The sequence below is a fragment of the Elephas maximus genome, chromosome 6 (genome assembly GCF_024166365.1).
Source record: "Elephas maximus indicus isolate mEleMax1 chromosome 6, mEleMax1 primary haplotype, whole genome shotgun sequence".
NCBI lineage: Eukaryota > Metazoa > Chordata > Mammalia > Proboscidea > Elephantidae > Elephas > Elephas maximus.
In genome coordinates, this window is record NC_064824.1 from 139519147 (window position 1) to 139536728 (window position 17582).

At 43.2% G+C, this 17582-nt stretch overlaps 1 protein-coding gene across 1 annotated transcript in view; it reads right to left on the reverse strand.

The window, feature by feature from the left end:
• Positions 1 to 477: 477 nt before the first annotated feature.
• The window catches only part of COL6A3 (collagen type VI alpha 3 chain), a 90692-nt gene continuing 73587 nt past the window's right edge, over positions 478 to 17582 (reverse strand). The window contains exons 39-44 of the mRNA XM_049888523.1: positions 16712 to 16814; positions 13552 to 13922; positions 11217 to 11480; positions 10279 to 10377; positions 2035 to 2199; positions 478 to 1246 (exon numbers count right to left, since the gene is read on the reverse strand). Coding sequence (XP_049744480.1) covers positions 1206 to 1246; positions 2035 to 2199; positions 10279 to 10377; positions 11217 to 11480; positions 13552 to 13922; positions 16712 to 16814 — 1043 coding nt within the window. The 3' untranslated portion in view covers positions 478 to 1205. The remainder of the gene's footprint in view (positions 1247 to 2034; positions 2200 to 10278; positions 10378 to 11216; positions 11481 to 13551; positions 13923 to 16711; positions 16815 to 17582) is intronic.

Consider the following 17582-nt stretch of genomic DNA (forward strand, 5'->3'; position numbering starts at 1 on the left):
GGCTTTGTCTTTGAGACTCCAGAAAAGGGAGCCGGGAGAGTCCTGGGGAAATGGCACCTTATCTCTCAGCTACTGTGGGTGAGGGCAAACTGAACCCCAGGGAAAGAACCATGTCAAAGAGGAGGACAGGGAGGAAGGCTGAGGCCCAGGCTCTGGGCCCCAACTGAAAGTAAAAGGAGAGGTTGAAAGAACAGAAGACTGAAGGGATCCCAAGGTAAAGAATGGGATCCATTTGGCCATTGGACATTGGAGAGGGTACGACCTGGATCCATGAATGAACGGATGTGCATCGCCATCAGGTCTCCTCAAGCTCTGTCTGATAAAGCTCTCTTGCCCTGGATAAGAGATCTGGTTATAAAAGGGTGGTACCCTAGACCATGGGCCTGAACTGGGCCTAATCTCCCAGGCCTAAGCATGATTCTGACAATTGGTGCTATGGAAACAAGGCAGCCAACAAGACCACAACACTTTCAATATACTTTATTAAAAAGTTTCTTTGTATAAATTTCCTAAAATTTTTAAAATTAAAATTAACCCCCCCCCCACAAAAAAAAAAACTACAACATTAGAGGAATGCCAAAAATATTCTATATTATGACTTTGTCAAAATTCTTTAATCAAGACATTGGTCCCAACAGTGCACCTAGATTAAGGGATTTTGCTTCATTCTAACTAGATCATTTGTTACAGGCTTTAAAAGAAGAACACTAGCTTGAAATCTAATCCAGGAAGCTGGAAAAAATGGAAAAGTTGGACTCTTTTTATCCACCATACACAGGCTTTCCATCTAAAATCATGCTTAATTAAGGGGGAAAAACGAACCAAGCGAAAGTATATAGAGTAGCTGTGAAGTTGAGGGTTATCTTCTAGACCTTGCATTTGCCTGAAACAGGCATAACATGAAACTCCAGAAGGAATCGGAGTGTACAGAAATGTTCACATAAACACCAGCAGTGGGTAACTGTTACACAACGTTCAAGGTATACAATGTAACTGCCTGGAGACAAAAAGCATTGGGTCCACAGACACATTTAGCACCATATTGATAGGACATGCAGCAGAACGTATCCTCTCAAGTTCGAGTGTAAATCAAAGCATGAAATGATACAGGGCAAGGTCATCTATACCCACAGCTTCTACAAAGACAAGTTGGAAATGGCTGACTCCTTCTTCTTTAAGAGGTAAGTGTTGCTGGCCGGCCAAGTCTAGGTTCCTATTGCAGTGATGGCGCCGGGGTTGACAAGTACTGGACGTTCATGGAGGGATGGGCGGGGTGAAGGGTGAGAAGAAGGGAGGGAAAAAAAGCACATTACCGACCAAAAAGGACACCATGCATTTACCATGAGAGTGATCGCTTTGCCTCTGGTTTTCATGGCTAATCTCACTTCTCTGCTCAAATACCTTCAATGGTTCCCATGACTTTTTGGCTGGTGTTCAAGACTCTATGCAACCTGAGCCCTTTCTTTTGCCTGTATCGTCTACCAGGTCTTTAGACAAGCTGCACTCTCCCCATTTTGGTACTGGCCCCAGGCTCTGTTTAAAGATGTTATTTTGTTACCAGTTGAGCTCCCCAATGTAATAAAGATATTGGTTGGTCCCAGTATTAACATTATTATTTATAAAAAATTGGTTGGTCCCAGTATTAACATTATTATTTATAGGAAGGGAAATTAAAGAAGGATATACAGCAGTCCTTTACCTTTGGTGTTCTCTATAGTTGTTCATTATATTACCTTCTTACTAATCATGATTGATACAATAACAGGGACTTAGTAGCATTTCCAAAGAGTGACAAGTAGTCAGCCCTGTGTTTCTTCATCAGCAAAAGCGCAAGTATACAGGCATGTTTTTAAGAAAGAAAATAACATTGCAGAAAATGTATTTCATGTGTTTTACTTGAATACCTTTCTGATCTGAGGCTACAATTTATTTTCTTTTTCATAGTGTATCATAATCATCACAATTCAAATGTTTTCCAAAGGCAAATGATTGGCCTGAATTGCTTATGTTACTTAGAAAGGAATGATCACTTACCAGGAACGCAAACTTTTTCACATTCTTTCTGTGAATTGAATCTGTTTTCATTTCCACCACAGCCTCCATACCAAAATCGGGCACAGCTTTTGGTCTCTGCATCATAGTACCATTTTAACATGAACTTTCTGCAAGTTCCTTCTTCTTTTGGCAACTTGCATATATCTTTAATAGAAGACGAGAAAAGGGTATTAATTGCATTGTGCATGTCACTCTGCTTCCATTGTTAGGGGCTGGGAGGCTGATCACAGCACTGTTGTCGAAAGAAAAGAGAAGAGGGTTTCCAGGTGGACAGTCTGTCTGTGAAACTCCCCAAGTCTCGGCTTCTCCACTGGCTAATGAACACAATCATTTATAGCAGCGTGGGGAATAAATACAATGACACTGACAAAAAAACTTCATCAACTGCAGACGGTGACACAAATGTTGGCTATGAATACTGAATAATTAAAAATGAAATGAACTAACTTTCCCCCCTTTTTGATCATTGGCCCTTTGATTTTCTAATCCCTTCAATGCTAAATCCCCAGAGAAGAAACTGAATTTTAAAACCTTGGAGTTTTCTACTTGTGGGAAAAAGTGGCAATTAAATTGTGTCCCAAATGCAGTTCAAAGGTAAGGCTGTGCATTTCAGCACAAGCCGGGAAAGTAAAAGTTAACGTAGAAAAGAAAAATCCTTCATGGGCGATATGTGTGTACGTGTGTACGTGTGTGTGTGTGTGTGCGCGCACAGCCAAGGGCCTTCGCAGCCTGCCAAATTAAACAAGTCTGTAAAAAGAGCTGCTAACACTGATATAAACTTCAGGAAGGCAAAAATGTCCCACAGCAAAGCTACTTTGAAGGAAGAGGAGCCTTCTTTCTCCAGTTAAGGAAGTTAACGTTTTAAACGCACACTTCTGACGGATGCCAGCTGCAAAGGAAGATCTACAGCCTCCTCAGTGCCTGGAGAAGAAAGTTCACAGCTCTCACACAGCAAGGCTTCTGTTTACAGAGCTTTCTGGTAAACCCCAGAGTGTCTGGGAAACCCCAGATTGCCTGGGAAGGGGAGGCGTTGATGTCTCCCGCTAACTATCTAAAAGTTGGAAACATGTAAACCTCCTATCAATAAGACTCCCTGGAGCCGATGATACTTCATGTTGACAGGAGTGGCTAACATGTAGGAATCATCCCGCACGCCCCATAAAAGGGATACAGTTTCCATTTGCCTTTATCCTCAGCTACATCAGGCTGCTCACAGCCCCAGAGGTGGTGAACATCTGCGTTCCCCACTGATATCAAAAATAAAAGGAAAACCTAAGTCGTTGAGGTAGGGAATCAAAGCTCGAGTCAACCGTGATGAACCAGACTCAATGGGACCACAGGGCTGAGGGCTCAGAGAGGGGCTAACACACTCTGCGTGTCCCTTCGGGGAAGCTACAACCCAACCATGAAACTCAGTGGATGTGTCTACACCTCATCACCTGATTGCAAACCCCCTCAGAGGTCCAGAAAGGCCAGCTGGGATACCAAGAGCTTTTGAAGACCCAATGAAGCCAGAATAAAATGATGACCAATTAGGAAAACAACTTCTTTCTTTCAAATGTGCCTATAATAGAAGGAAAATGCCTGCCTTTCAAGGATTTTCAGGAGGGAAAGGAGCAAGTCAAGATCACTCAGTCACCAAAATGTATTACTTCTGTATTGATGAGTTTCCCTGTTAGCGGGAGGCCCAGGCAAATGGTTGCCTCCTGCCCTGTCCTTTCCTCCAAACAGCCCGTGTTTGTTCTACTCTATTTGTTCTTTTTCTTTTTTTTTTTATTTGTTCCAAGTGTTCTTCAGTCCTGGCCACCTGTGTTTAGTTAGTCTGTCCCATGCCCTTGGGCTCTTTTGAACCAGACCCCATAAGTCAGCTCAGGCCCACCATCACCACCCACTGCCGTTGAGTCGATTCCGACTCGTAGCGACCCCCAGAGACATCCAATTGATAGATACCACTGCAGGGGACGCTGTGTTCCATAGACTGCTTGGCTTTTCTGGCCCTTTTGATTTTCATCTAAATGGTTCGGTACCAGACTATTGCTCTTGCATTTTATACCCCTTATTCCAGAAGATCACGGATAAGACGCTGTAAGGTTGACAAATGGAGTCAAAGGACATTCTCACTATGGACACACAGATTTATGAAAACCCAAAGAAATAGATGCATATGAGCCCACACTGTTCAAACACAAAAGCCTGGGATTTTCTATTTTTAAAGCATACAAATGGGAAATTTTATGTTCCTAAGACTTATAGCTTTTAAATTCCATATCGTCTTGACAGGACTCTCATTAAAAAAAAAAAAAAAAAAAACACCAAAGTTATTGCCATTGTGTCAAGTAGAACTGCCCCATAGGCTTTCCAAGAGGCAGCTGGGGGATTCGAACTGCCGGCCTTTTGGTTAGCAGCCAAACGACTCTCCTAAACTGTCTATATATGCTAAAACAACTGTTTTAAGGCCAAAAGAGAAAAGCCTAAATTTCCTGTAGCCCGAAGAGGGGTGATCGGACTCGTTGAGCTTAATCTGTCTTTTTCCCAGCACAAGTCTTTGGACCCGGCAATTATTCATGTTTTCCCTTCAGCGTGAGCTTCCACTGTTGGGCGCAGTCTTTGGCCACATCCTTGCTAATGTTCTCTACTTCATATTGAGAATCTAATGAAGCCTAAAAGACAGTAAGGCGTGGGAATTATCAGTGACCTCTCCTGGCTCCCTTTCGCCTGAAAGCATAGTTAATAGCGATGTAAACAAATTTCCTTTTAAAAGTGAACTTTTGAAGGGCTGCCTGATTCAGATCGCCATCTGGTAAAACATCTGGTGTTTTATCTCTATATTAGCCAATGTTGTTGTTGTTGTTAGGTGCTGTTGATTGGGTTCCAACTCATCGCGACCCTATAGGACAGAGTGGAAGTATCCCATAGGCTTTCCAAGGAGAGGCTGGTAGATTTGAACTACAGACCTTTTGGTTAGCAGCTGAGCTCTTAACCACTATGCAACCAGGGTTCCTGGGCTTCAGGGGGTATCCAGATATGAAAAAGGAAATTTATGCACATGTAATGTGTGAGAATAAAACCCTACTCAGAGAATCCCTCCTGTTCACAGAAGCCACGGAGCCAACCTAAAACAGCAAAGATGAGTTGGAACACGCTCCGTTTTTGTAAAAAAGATATACAGGCGTGTGTGCATCACGGGTCCAAACGTAACATTCATAGAATAGTCGGAGCGGTATGCATCAGGTCATGAGTTACGGTCACCAGTGACCATCAACAGTGGGAATCGGATTCCTTACTTATCTTGAATATCTATTAATTTTACGACCAGAAAAAATAATATTCTTCTTTGAAACAGACCACATGGTGAATTGGAAAGTGTTGCCTTTTTCTGGTTTGGGATTCCCATAGCGTAGATTTCCATGGCACGGACATTTTCCAAACCAGGAAGTTATCACTACGTGAGTGCTTCCCTGAGCAAAGGAAAGGGTGTGGGAAGGGTTTATGCTGCAAATGTAAATATGTTCCTTATCAGTTTAATGGTTTCAAAAACAAAATGAAGGTTTAACAGCCTTCAGGCCTGGCTTTGTTGACAGAGTCAAAAACAGCTTCCAAACCTTGAAAGCATGCATGATTCGATTCAATTAAAAAAAAAAAAAAATTTCCTGTACCTACTTTTTGATCATTGATTGGCTTGAAAAGTACCAAGGGAACTTGTTGTAGTTTTCACCTTATTTTAAAAGCAATTGTGGTTAAGTTTTGGACCCTTTGCTGTTTCAGATCTTGACCAAGAGACTTCTTTTAAAAGACTTTTATATGTCACAATACGAAAAAAAAGCCAGATAGGCTTTGAGGACCAACATAAGCCAAACACTGCAGCTGACAGATAAATTCTTATGGAGCAGTAAACAGACAGCCCTGAAGATGGCTATTTCTGTAGACCCAAGAAGAGCAAATATTTGTAGCTATTTAATTTACTTCAACTTGTGGGGCTACATTAATTCTTTAAATTACTGTTGACCTAAAGTCAGGTCTTTTCCCATAATAACAAGCTGTGCAGACCATGATATACCTTTGGCTGGAACGCAGTCAACCAAATACTGCCTTTTGTCAACTCTAAGACATCTTGATTTTGTGATTTATGTTCTGCTGAGTGACACAAAGCACTGCCAATAAACCACGACATGCCATCAATTGTAAGTCGTAGTCCAATTTCTGAAGTGTTATGAGTAGGAATCAACTCAATGGCAATGGGTTGAGTTTGTTTGTTTTTATGACGGGAAAAAAATGATACATCTTAGAATCAAAAAAATCAGTAATATCTTGGTGAACTTATTTCCTCCAGAGCTGAATTAAGTACATATGACTGACGTAATTAATATCTGCTTGGAGCCTTGGTGACCCAGTGGTTAAGAGCTTAGCTGCTAACCGAAAGTTTGGCAGTTTGAATCCACCAACCACTCCTTGAAAACATTATGGGGCAGTTCTACTGTGTCTTATAGGGTTGCTATGAGTTAGAATCAACTCGATGGCAATGGGTTTGGGTTTTTTGTTTGTTTGTTTGTTTGTTTAATGTCTGCTCAAATAAAATGTTGTGGCCAGTTCTACCGATGGCTAATTTCTAAAATACTTAAAAAAGATTGTCATGCATTTTGTTAATTACTTTGGCTGTTCTGAACATTGAGACACTTCTTCAACATGAATAGATAAGCCAATAATTTAGGATTTACTTTGTAAAAACACATAAGGTAAATTTTCTGAGTCAGTTCTGTGCGCGCACACACACATGAAATGGTGAGAGAATATGCAACTCCATAAGTTTGAGATTTATGTATCAATCAGTACAAAAGAAAAAGATTTTAGATTCATCCGTATCAAACCATTTATAGCCTGGAAAGAAAACATGAGCCTCATTTTCAAAAATTCTGGGTTATTTGTATCAACTAAACACTGTTTATATTCTTGTTTCTTCTGGACCATGCATAAGAAATTCAAAGACATTCCCAAACTTTGCTGCCTAGTTGACTCCAAGCCATTTTCTCTCAATGAAACACTGAGTTTGCTTGAAATTTCCCATTCCCCATACTCTATTGGGGTAGAAGTAGCCCTGTGTATATGGGTGGGAAAGCATATACACAGATTTTAGAGACTCTGAAGTCAGGGTTGACTCTATCACATCTTTGGAGAAGTTCTAGTATGTTCTCGTGGCCTCTCTCTGTGCCCAAGCACATGCTGAGGCAGCTGAAGAGCAGTACTCTAGGAGTGGAGCTAGGTGGGTTAGGAGCCACGGTGCCAGCAGTGCTGGGGACGAAGGCTTATCCCTTGACGTGAGACACGGAAAACTGCTTATAAGCAGAAATTAAAGGGGTTGAGACTTAAGCATTATTCTACACTCCACCCTTCACTCTGCAACCCTATTTCTTTTTTCATTTGAGTTGAAAATCACAACATTAAAAGTTTTTGTAAAATCTTTTTATACAGTCCTTGACTTAAAACTTAGTCATCTAATCTATCATAAATTGCTGAATTGCCCCTGTAAATTACTCAAGATCATTTTCTATTTTTCTGTCAATATTTCCACTAGAAGGGGTGGGGGGTTTGAACAACACATGGCTATCTCTAATATAGACTAATTCCTAAGCTTACTCCCCAAAACAAACTATTTTAAACCATTTTCCAGTTCTATAAGTAGTTCATTCATTTACCCTTATTACACACTGGTGTATATAATACTTTTGCAATTTCTGCACTGACTTGGTTACCTTCTATCTAGTAACTCCTGATGCCAAATGTTAGTGTGAGTTGTGGCCCTACAACTCACAGTAAGTGTTGTTAGTGACCAGTCAGTTGACTTTGACTTACGGCGACCTTATATATAACAGAACAGGACATTGTCCAGTCCTGTACCATCTCCATGATCTTTGCTAGGTTTGAGCCCATTGTTGAGGTTATTGTGTCAATCCATCTCGTGGAGGGTTTCCTTCTATTTTGCTGAACCTCTACTTTACCATACAACTTATATATGTCTGGGTTATATGTAAATTATAGACATACAGCAACATATGCACGGACAAATAGACATAACAGAGCCCTGGTCGTGCAGTGATTAGGCATTTGGCTGCTAACCAAAAGGTCAGCAGCTTGAACTCATCAGCAGCCCCTCGGAAGAAAGATGTGGCAGTCTGCTTCCATAAAGATTACAACCTTGGAAACCAAACAGGGCAGTTCTACTTTGTCCAATAGGGTCTCTATGAATTGGAATCAACTCCACAGCAATGGGTTTGGTTTTTTTTGTAGTTGTTGTTAAACAGACATATAGACATTTCTGTTACTCTCTAGTTTCAAAGGAAAGTCCATCAAGTAAAGCACGGTAGCAGTAGAGAACATTTCCTTTAGAAACAACTCAAAGAATCAAGTGGCCTCTACTCTCCAGTGGCCTCAAAGAGATGGCGGTATGGAGTCAGAGACTACTACCACCATCTAAGTTTATTTAAACAGATGAACTGGGGCGCAGGCTGTACATAAAGAGTAAGATATTGAAAGAAATGTCATTAAACAAGCTTATAGCAGTAAGAATAAAATAAGGAACACATACATGATGACCTCAAAAACCATGTGTTATTGCTTCTGACAGTGCAATACTTACTGAAAAGGCACCAAACCAAAAACCCAACTCATTGCCATCAAGTTGGTTTCAACTCACAGCAGCCCTTTAGGATGGGGTAGAAATGCCCCATAGGATTTCCAAGGCTCTAATCTTTACAGAAGCAAACTGCCACATCTTTCTCCTGCACAGTGGCTGGTGGGTTCAAACCACAGACCTTTTGGTTAGCAGCAGAGCACTTCACCTCTGTGCCACCAGGGCTCCCTTGAAAAGGCACATCTGGTTTTAAATCTTGCACAACACAAAAGCAGGTAGGCACTCAGCAAACCCCTTTGGTCATCATCAACAACAGAAACAAACATCGTAAAGAGAGGGGCTTTCCTGCTTCTGACTGTAGACAATGCACCAAAAATAATGGGCTCTCCCCAGAGTAGTGGACACTTTCTGCTTTGGAGGCTCTAAAACAATAATATATCTAAATTCCCACACAATTTTGATTCTTGACGTAAGTAACAACACCTTTTGCTGAACACTCTTAAACAAAACGTATTGACCATTGGAATAGTCAGCTTCTCGTGGATGAGAGACCTGAGCTCACCTGTGGCTGAAGGAGGGGTTACAGTCTCTCTCCAGCAGTAGAATCCCACTGTCCAGGAACAAAGGGGCTAATAGCAGACAAGTCCTGAATCACGTCCGCTTCTCACTGATCTGACATGAAAGGTATACAAACACTCCAGGGCTCAGGCCCACAGCGTGGTGGGACAGCGGGTCGAACTAGTAATGCTTTGGGAATTAACACCAGAATACCCATGGGTCACATCCAAAACTCTGTGTCAGGGGTTCCAGTCTTGTGTTCTCAAAGAATATTGAATGTATCGTGGACTGCTAAATGAACGCACAAATCTGTCTAGGAAGAAGTACAGCCAGAATGCTCCTTAGAAGCGAGGATGGCCAGACTTTGTCTCACATCCTTTGGACATGTTATCAGGAGGGATCAGTCCCTGGAGAATGACATCACGCTTGGTAAAGTAAAGGGTCATCAGAAAAGAAGAAGACCCTCACTGAGATGAATTGACACAGTGCCTGTAGCAATGGGCTCAAGCATCACAACGATTATGAGGGTGGAGAAGGACCAGGCAGTGTTTCGTTCTGTTATACGTATGGTTGCTATGAGTCGGAACCAACTTGAGGATACCAAACAACAACTCGACAATCTGGGTTGCTTTGTGTGCTTCTAAGCTGTTTTTCATTAGATTAAATTACTGGGTGGACGAAATCTTACTCTTTTCAGCATCGCAGACCACAATTCAACTCCAGCCCCAATATGAGGCATACGGGAAATAACTAATGGGTACATGAATTCCTGGCTGCAGCCCCAAAAGGAACTCCCATCCAGTTTCCCTTAACAGCCTGGCGACAGGCAAGGTAAGTGGCCCTCACAACTTGGAATGTGCAGAATAAGACCACGCCGGGCCACACAGAGACAATTTGGAACTTCCTGAGCAGAAGTCATGCCTGGTCTGAGACTTAGTGCTCAGTCAGATGACCTAGACTCAAGACTTCAGAGGCTTTACAATTTTTGGAAGAATATGTCTTGTAGTGCCACTAACGAATTTCATATTTTCACAGCTCACCTGTTTCAGTACCAACAAAAGGTTCGGTGCTCACCATCAGATTGATGGCTGAACTAGAGGCTGACCTTGCTGGTTGTGGAGGTGGTGGGTGAGTTTTCTCTATAAAAGAAAAATATATGCAACTAGTAAGTAAATCAGAAATGGAAGGGCTTAAGAATCCTTAGCAATTGACGCAAGTTTGCCTTTCATGACAAGTTTGCCTTTCATGCCAGAGACTCCTGAGACATATATATGTGCACTACTTGTGTTTGTAGTCTGCATCTTGGGTCCATCTGTTCACAAACTGAGGAAATCCCTGAACTCTTGAACAAACCCTCTCATCTCTCACACAAGCTCTTGTGCTGCCAAACGAAAATAGAAAATAGAAACCCTGGGTTTGGATGGGTCTTTTGGACTCATATCTTATGGGGTTACCCCATGGCAAGTGGTGGGAATTCTCTTCCCTTGATCTAAATAACATGGCCCATGGGGAAGAGGAAGTGAGCTTCCTCTCCACATCCTAGGAGCAGCAGGGGTCAAGAAGGATGGTGGGTGAGGATCCAGAAGAACTTAGAAAGCAGGGGCCAGGAGTAATTAAGGAAGGCTAGAAGAGAACCCCAGAGCAAGCCCCCAGTGGAGCAGAAGAGCCCAAGGGACAGCAGATGACAAGGGTCACGGCCAAGGCATGGTGGGACCAGGGCAGGGAAATTTGAATGCCCTTTCCGCAGTGGCTGTGGATGCCCCAGGACCCCTGGGGTGGGGAGACTTCCCCAACTCCTCCCTAAGGAGGCAGCAAGTCTCGGTGGCATTTTCTGTCCACTAAACATGGAAACGTTTAGGAAACACAGAAAGGGTGGTGGGCAGTAAGGAGTTCCAGCTGGGTTATGGTTAGCTGCCATGGAGTCAGCCCCAACTTGTGGCAACCCCATGCGCAATATGGCGCTGACCTGCATACTCACTTGTACTGAAGTTGCCTTGGTAGGTCGCTTTGACCTGAGACCTCAGGTAGCAGACAATGGAGACGTGGTAGGTCTGCCCGGCAAGCAGGCCTCCAATGACGCGGTCTGTGCCTGTGAGGTTCTGCTTCAGAACTAGGGACTGATCCTGGGCCGATGTGACAGTGAGGTCATAGAAATATGGACTTGGGGGCTCAGGCCTGTCCCAGTGGAGCTTGGCACTGTTCTCTGTGATCTCAGAGACATGGACCTCTCGGGACACCCTCCCTGCAAGATAAATCGAAGCAAAGTATAGAGAGCAGATAAAAAATAAACTTGACACAAGAGAGGAAACCTGAAAGAGGGGGTCAGTAGGCAGATAGTTACTTCCCAAATTTAGATGAGGTAGGAACTGATTTTTCCCTCAAGTTCTTGTGAAATACTGCTTCTTGCAATTTAACAATAACCACCAAATGTTAAATTCATAGTTATTAGGAATTTAATTATTCATCAGTAGGCTAGCATGCTAACCTGAAGTTAATTGCTCAATACAAAATGAGCCCCCTAATTTAAAATATATTGTCACGAAATTTTAGGGCATGACATAAAATTTCTTTTAGAGGAATCTCTGCTCTCTTTCTGTTGGTAAAATGGACAATTCCCATCTTTCTCAAGAACATACCGCTTTCTGCTTTCTTAACAGTCTATGACACTCTATAAAACCTTCTAGTGTCTTCTTTGAAAGAAAAATAAGATAATACACTCTGGGCCTCATTAAACTCACCTACCTTTCATATCTAGGAGTCCTTGAGTGGCGTAAATGGCTAAGCACTCAGCTACTAACCAAAAGGTTGATGGTTCAAACCTGCCTGGAGACACCTCAGAAGAAAGGCCTGGTGATCTGCTTTCAAAAGGTCACAGCCATGAAAACTTTATCGCGCACAGTTCTGCTCTGACACACATGGGCTCGCTGTGAGTCAGAATACTCAGTGGTAACGGACTGATTTATTCCCCATATCTAATTCAATCTGGTACATAATTCCCTCATGGTCGGTACCAAAAACCCACTGCTGCTGAGTCCATTCCAACTCAGAGAGACCCTGTAGGACAGAGTAGAACTGTCCCATAGGGTTTCCAAGGCTGTCATCTTTATGGAAGCAGACTGCCACATCCTTCTCCCGTGGAGCAGCTGGTAGGTTTGAACCACCAACCCTTCCGGTTAGCAGCCGAGCACCTAACCGCTGTGACACCAGGGTTCCTTTCATGGTCAGTATTGGGACTTAATTCAGTCATTAGGCTCAACTTCTCAGTCTGTTAAACTAAACCACACAGACATTGCTATAGCGCACATCTTGGTGTCTCTTCTGCAGATGACGTGCTTCCTACAGGGGCAAAGTCTGTGAAGGGGGCCACGCAAGTCTTCTCGAGGCCACCTCTAAGGGAGGTGGGCCTGGCCCCACAGCCCAAGCACAGAAACATCTGTTTAGCCCCTAATGAGTGCACAACGGACTTTTCCTTTCTTTCTCTCTCTACTCTGTAAATGAGGCCTAAGACCCTACTTCTACTGAGAACCTTATCCCTACAGCTGAAGACACCGGATTTCCAGGGGAGGTGCCTGGCCCTCCCAGACATCTCAGGCAGAATGAGAAGGGCAGGTTTGGGGGACCAGGGTGGGGAACTGGAGGAAGCAGACTGCAGAGGGGCCTGAGGCCCTTATCACTTGCTCTCTGCATGGGATGTGCCAGCCTCACAGAGAACGACTCCTTTCAAATGCACCAAGATGCCCCTTCAAAACACAGATGTACAAATACCAAATCAACGACTGGATTTTGCCTACTTTATGAGCAGGCTTGGAGTCTCTGGGTGGCGCAGATGTTAAGCGCTCACCTGCTAACTGAATGGTTGGGTAGATCAAACCCACCCAGAAGCATTTCAGAAGAAAGGCCTGGCAACCTACTTCTGAAAGTTCACGGCCACTGAAAACGCTACGGAGCGCACTCTACTCAGACACGGATGGGATCGCCACGAGTCAGATTTATCTCGATAGCAGCCGGTGGTTGGTTTCTAAACAGGCTCGGAATCCCTGGGCGGTGCAGTTAATGTGCTCAGCTGCTAGTGAAAGGGTAGAGGCTCAAGTTCACCCAGAGGCACCTCAGAAGAAAGCCCTGACAATCTCCTTCTGAAAACTGAGCCACTGACAACCCTGCTGCTCACAGTCCTGCTCTGGTACACATGGGGTCATAGGAGTCACAGTCCACTCAACAGTGACTGCTGCGGCCCAGAAACAGGCTTCTGGAGACACGCCCTTGAGGCTGAAAATGAGGACATAGCCATGACAGCCCTCACCGGGCTTTCTTACCCCCAGGCTTGATGGCAGCCGGTTTTCCTGCCTGTGGCCTGGCAGCCTCAGGCTTTGGGGCAGCAGGCTTTGTGGCTACGGGTTTTGCAGCAGCCACGGGTTTTGGGGCAACTGGCCCCCGGGCGGCAGGCTTCGGGGCAGCTGGCTTTGCCGCAGCCGCTGGCTTTGCGGCCACTGGTCGTACAGTGGCTGTCTTCTGGGTCTCAGGCTTGGTAGCCACAGGTCTCACAGGGGCTGGCTTTGCAGATGGCAGATTTACGATAGTTGCTGGCTTCGTTGTTGTGGTCACTGGCTTTGTTGTTGTGGTCACTGGCTTCGTTGTGGTCACCGGTTTGGTTGTAGGACTTGAAGTAACATTATTTGGGATGTTTCTGTAAGAAGAAATTAAATATTAAACCCACCCGTGCAGATTTTTCCCTGCTAAAATAGGGAAACCTTGGTAGGGTAGTGGTTAAGTGCTATGGCTGCTAACCAAGAGGTCGGCAGTTCAAATCCGCCAGGTGTTCCTTGGAAACTCTATGGGGCAGTTCTACTCTGTCCTATAGGGTCGCTATGAGTCGGAATCGGCTCGACGGCAGTGGGTTTTTTGGTTTATGTAAAATAGGGAGTATGCGGATGGTGCAAATGGTTAACACACTAGGCTGCTAACTGGAAGGTAGGTTGGAGGCTCAAGTACACCGAGAGGCACCTCAGAAGAAAGTCCTGGCAATCTGTTTCTGAAATATCAGTTGTTGAAAACCCTCTGGAGCACAATTCCACTCTGACACACGTGGGGTCACCATGAGCAGGAATTGAATCTATGGCAACTGGGTTTTTGGTTTATCTAAGGTAGACAAGCCAAAAAACTAGCCAAAATTTGTTGTTTTAGCAAAATACATGCAGAGTAAAGTATTTTTATGTTTTATGTATTGTTTAATATACACGTTCAATTCCTTCCTTTTAGGGCCTGTACCACAGAAGAGAGCTCGAACAGCATGTAAAAGCATAGAATCCTGAAAAATAAACCCTATATTACATTACAAATACATCTGCTATCTTATTTTCAATTCATGGAATAAAGACAGGGAGAAAGTAAAATAGGCAATAACAAATAATAATATTTGAACAAGGTCCTAAATTTAAAAATTAACCATCTGAAATATATAGACCAAAACTTAAGTAAGATCCGTTAATAGTAACCCTCATTATAAGAACGTATCCACTCAGCAAAATGCCATGTTGGTCTGGAAATGTATAAAAAGCCGGTACACACTGTTTTACTCTCAAGGCTTATTGTTGGATGTGTGTATATTTTCTGTTTGTGTTAAATATTCATGTTTTTATTTTATTTTTTTAATGATTTTTTAACCTATTATGAAATTCTCAAGATAGTACCAACATAAATCAAAAGGCTACAGAGGCACAGACCCACACTGTTCTTAGGTAGCTCTTGGATGAAAACCTATTACATTATAGATATAAAAACAAAACAACAACAACAAAAAAACTCAAAGTCACTGCCATCAAGTCAGTTCTGACTTGTAGCGACCCCTTAGGACAGAGTAGAACTGCCCCATAGGGTTTCCAAGGAGCGACTGGTAGATTCAAACTGCCAACCTTTTGGTTCGCAGCCGAGCACTTAACCACTGCACCACCAAGGCTTCATTATAGGTACAGCATGCTACATGTCCTATATAGTATGTTTGCAAGTTGGTTTCATAAAATTTCAAATTCTAGGTTATTCTGTTCATTCTATTTTCCTAAAGATAAGAAGCTTGAGCAAGCTTCAGAGACTGTTCCAGGGAAATAAGAAGGATAATGAAAGGCTAAACATAGAGCTTACAACCCTGGATCAAGCAGGACTAGCATCACTGCGCCCAGATGCTGGCCACAGCTGCCTTACCAATGATTCCAAGTTAGTGTGCTGGACTGGAAACCATTCTCTCCAAGGACAAAGGCAAGAGCTGAAGGGCTTCCGGGGTGATAGAGAGAAAGGCTTAGAGTAGGAAGGGATGGGCGGGCTTTCCCCACCCTCCATGTTGGCCAGGAGTAAGCCAGCTACTCATTTTTCAAGGATAATTTAAATCCACAGCTCATTAGGGCTCGAAAATCAAGACCCTTGCTTCTGCCCAAGTGTGCACACCCTGGCATTCTGTTGAGGGGCACACATTGCTGGCACCTCACTTGAGTTCAGTTCTTGCTGCCATGTCCCCTGCTCAGCGCTCTGTCACATGGCTACACTGCTCTCCTCTCCTTTCTGCCCCTGGAGGTGTCACCAAAACTGGAGCCGGGAACGAGGCCACCGAGCAAATGGCAGGGGCCAGCATCACTGTGGGCACCACAGTCCCAGCCCATCCACCAGCTCTCTAACCTATCTTCCTAGAAGACTAAGAAGCCACCAGAAGCACTCTCAGAGGCATCACCGCTTATGTTGTTACAGCATTAATAATTTTAAGAAGATCTGGAGTCTATTTTTTGCTTAATATATCCAATCATTCCAAGTCTTTGCACGCCAGACATGGTAGATCTGCGGCACAAATGGCTCCAAGTATCCGTGCTTGCAGTATCCATGCCCTTCATGAGGTGATGTTATAGGTCCTCCCATCAAGTCTAGCTCCCCAACTTGAATCTAGGCTGACTTTGAGAGATGCTTTACCCAGTAGAATATAGCAGAAGTAACAATGTGCCAACTCTAGCCTAGGCCTCAAGAGGCCTTGCACACTTGTGCCTTGTCTCATGAAACCCTGCCCAGTCATCTTGTGAACAACCCAGGTTAGTTAGAATGAGAGACCACATGGAGCAGAGGGGCACTATCCCAGCTGAGACCATCCTAGACCAGCCATCCACAGCTGAGCAGAAGCTGGCCAAAACATGAAAGTGAATCCAGCAGAGACCAGAAGAACTGCCCTGCTGAGCCCAGCCAAAAATTAGTAACCCACAGAATTGTAAAATAAATAAATGGTGGTTGTTTTAAGCCACTAAGTTTAGAGTAGTTTGTTACACAGCAAAAACTTACCAATAATTCCAGGTACCTTGAGAACGATAACACACTTAGCTTTTGGGAAGCCATGTTTTCTGGATCTCAATATCTTCAATGACCCATAAAGTAAGGGGATGCTCGGCAGACCTCTGTATCCCTTCTAGCCCTGCACTTTATGAGCCAATGATTATAATCACTTACACTTGTTTGTGCCCAAACTTCACAGAATTCTTGGCTGGCTGGTCCCCTTGGAACCAATCACATTGTTTCCTGATGTCTGGGGACAAGTAAAAAGCATTTTCACCTAGAGAGAAACAGAGAAAAACTATTTTAACTTCATTTGAATAGTGTGCAAATTAAAATCAATCTGCTAATGAGTTAAATAGGTCACAGAGAAGGTGGCCCACAAATATTTGTCGAATTAATTAATGATTTTAAACATTGAGTATTATGACTCCTGATATAATAAACATCTTAAGCCAATATCTTCTGTCTCGTGATATTTGAGTCATTAGGTTAAAGATAATGTTTACTCAGTATGAGGAAGAAGACAGGAAAAAAAGAAAAATCAAGTTTAACAAGTTCCAAGCTCTTGAACATCAAATTATAATCAAACCAATTTTAATGTTTTCCCAATGCTTTCTTTAACAGAACTTTATTAAATCTTTTTTTTTTTTTTTTTAAATCTTCTGAGGGCAGGAACAATGGCCCTGGGTAAACTTGCTGACTTATCTTTGCTTCATATTTTTCCCTAATTCTTTGGGGAATAGGCCTTCACAAATGTGAATCCTGTTTTCTTAGACCTCAACATTCTACTGAGTAACAGACTTTCAGTATACTAAACCAAACGAAACCCATTGCTGTCTAGTCAAGGGACCCTATAGGATAAAGTGTAACTGCCCCATAGGATTTCCATGGCTGTAATCTTTATGGAAGCAGACTGTCACATCTTTCTTTAGCAGAGTTGCTGGTGGATTCAAACTGCTAATCTTTCAGTTAGCAGCTGAGCACTTAACCACTGAGCTACCAGGGATCCTCAGACTTTCAGTATACATATGTTTACTTATTCTCT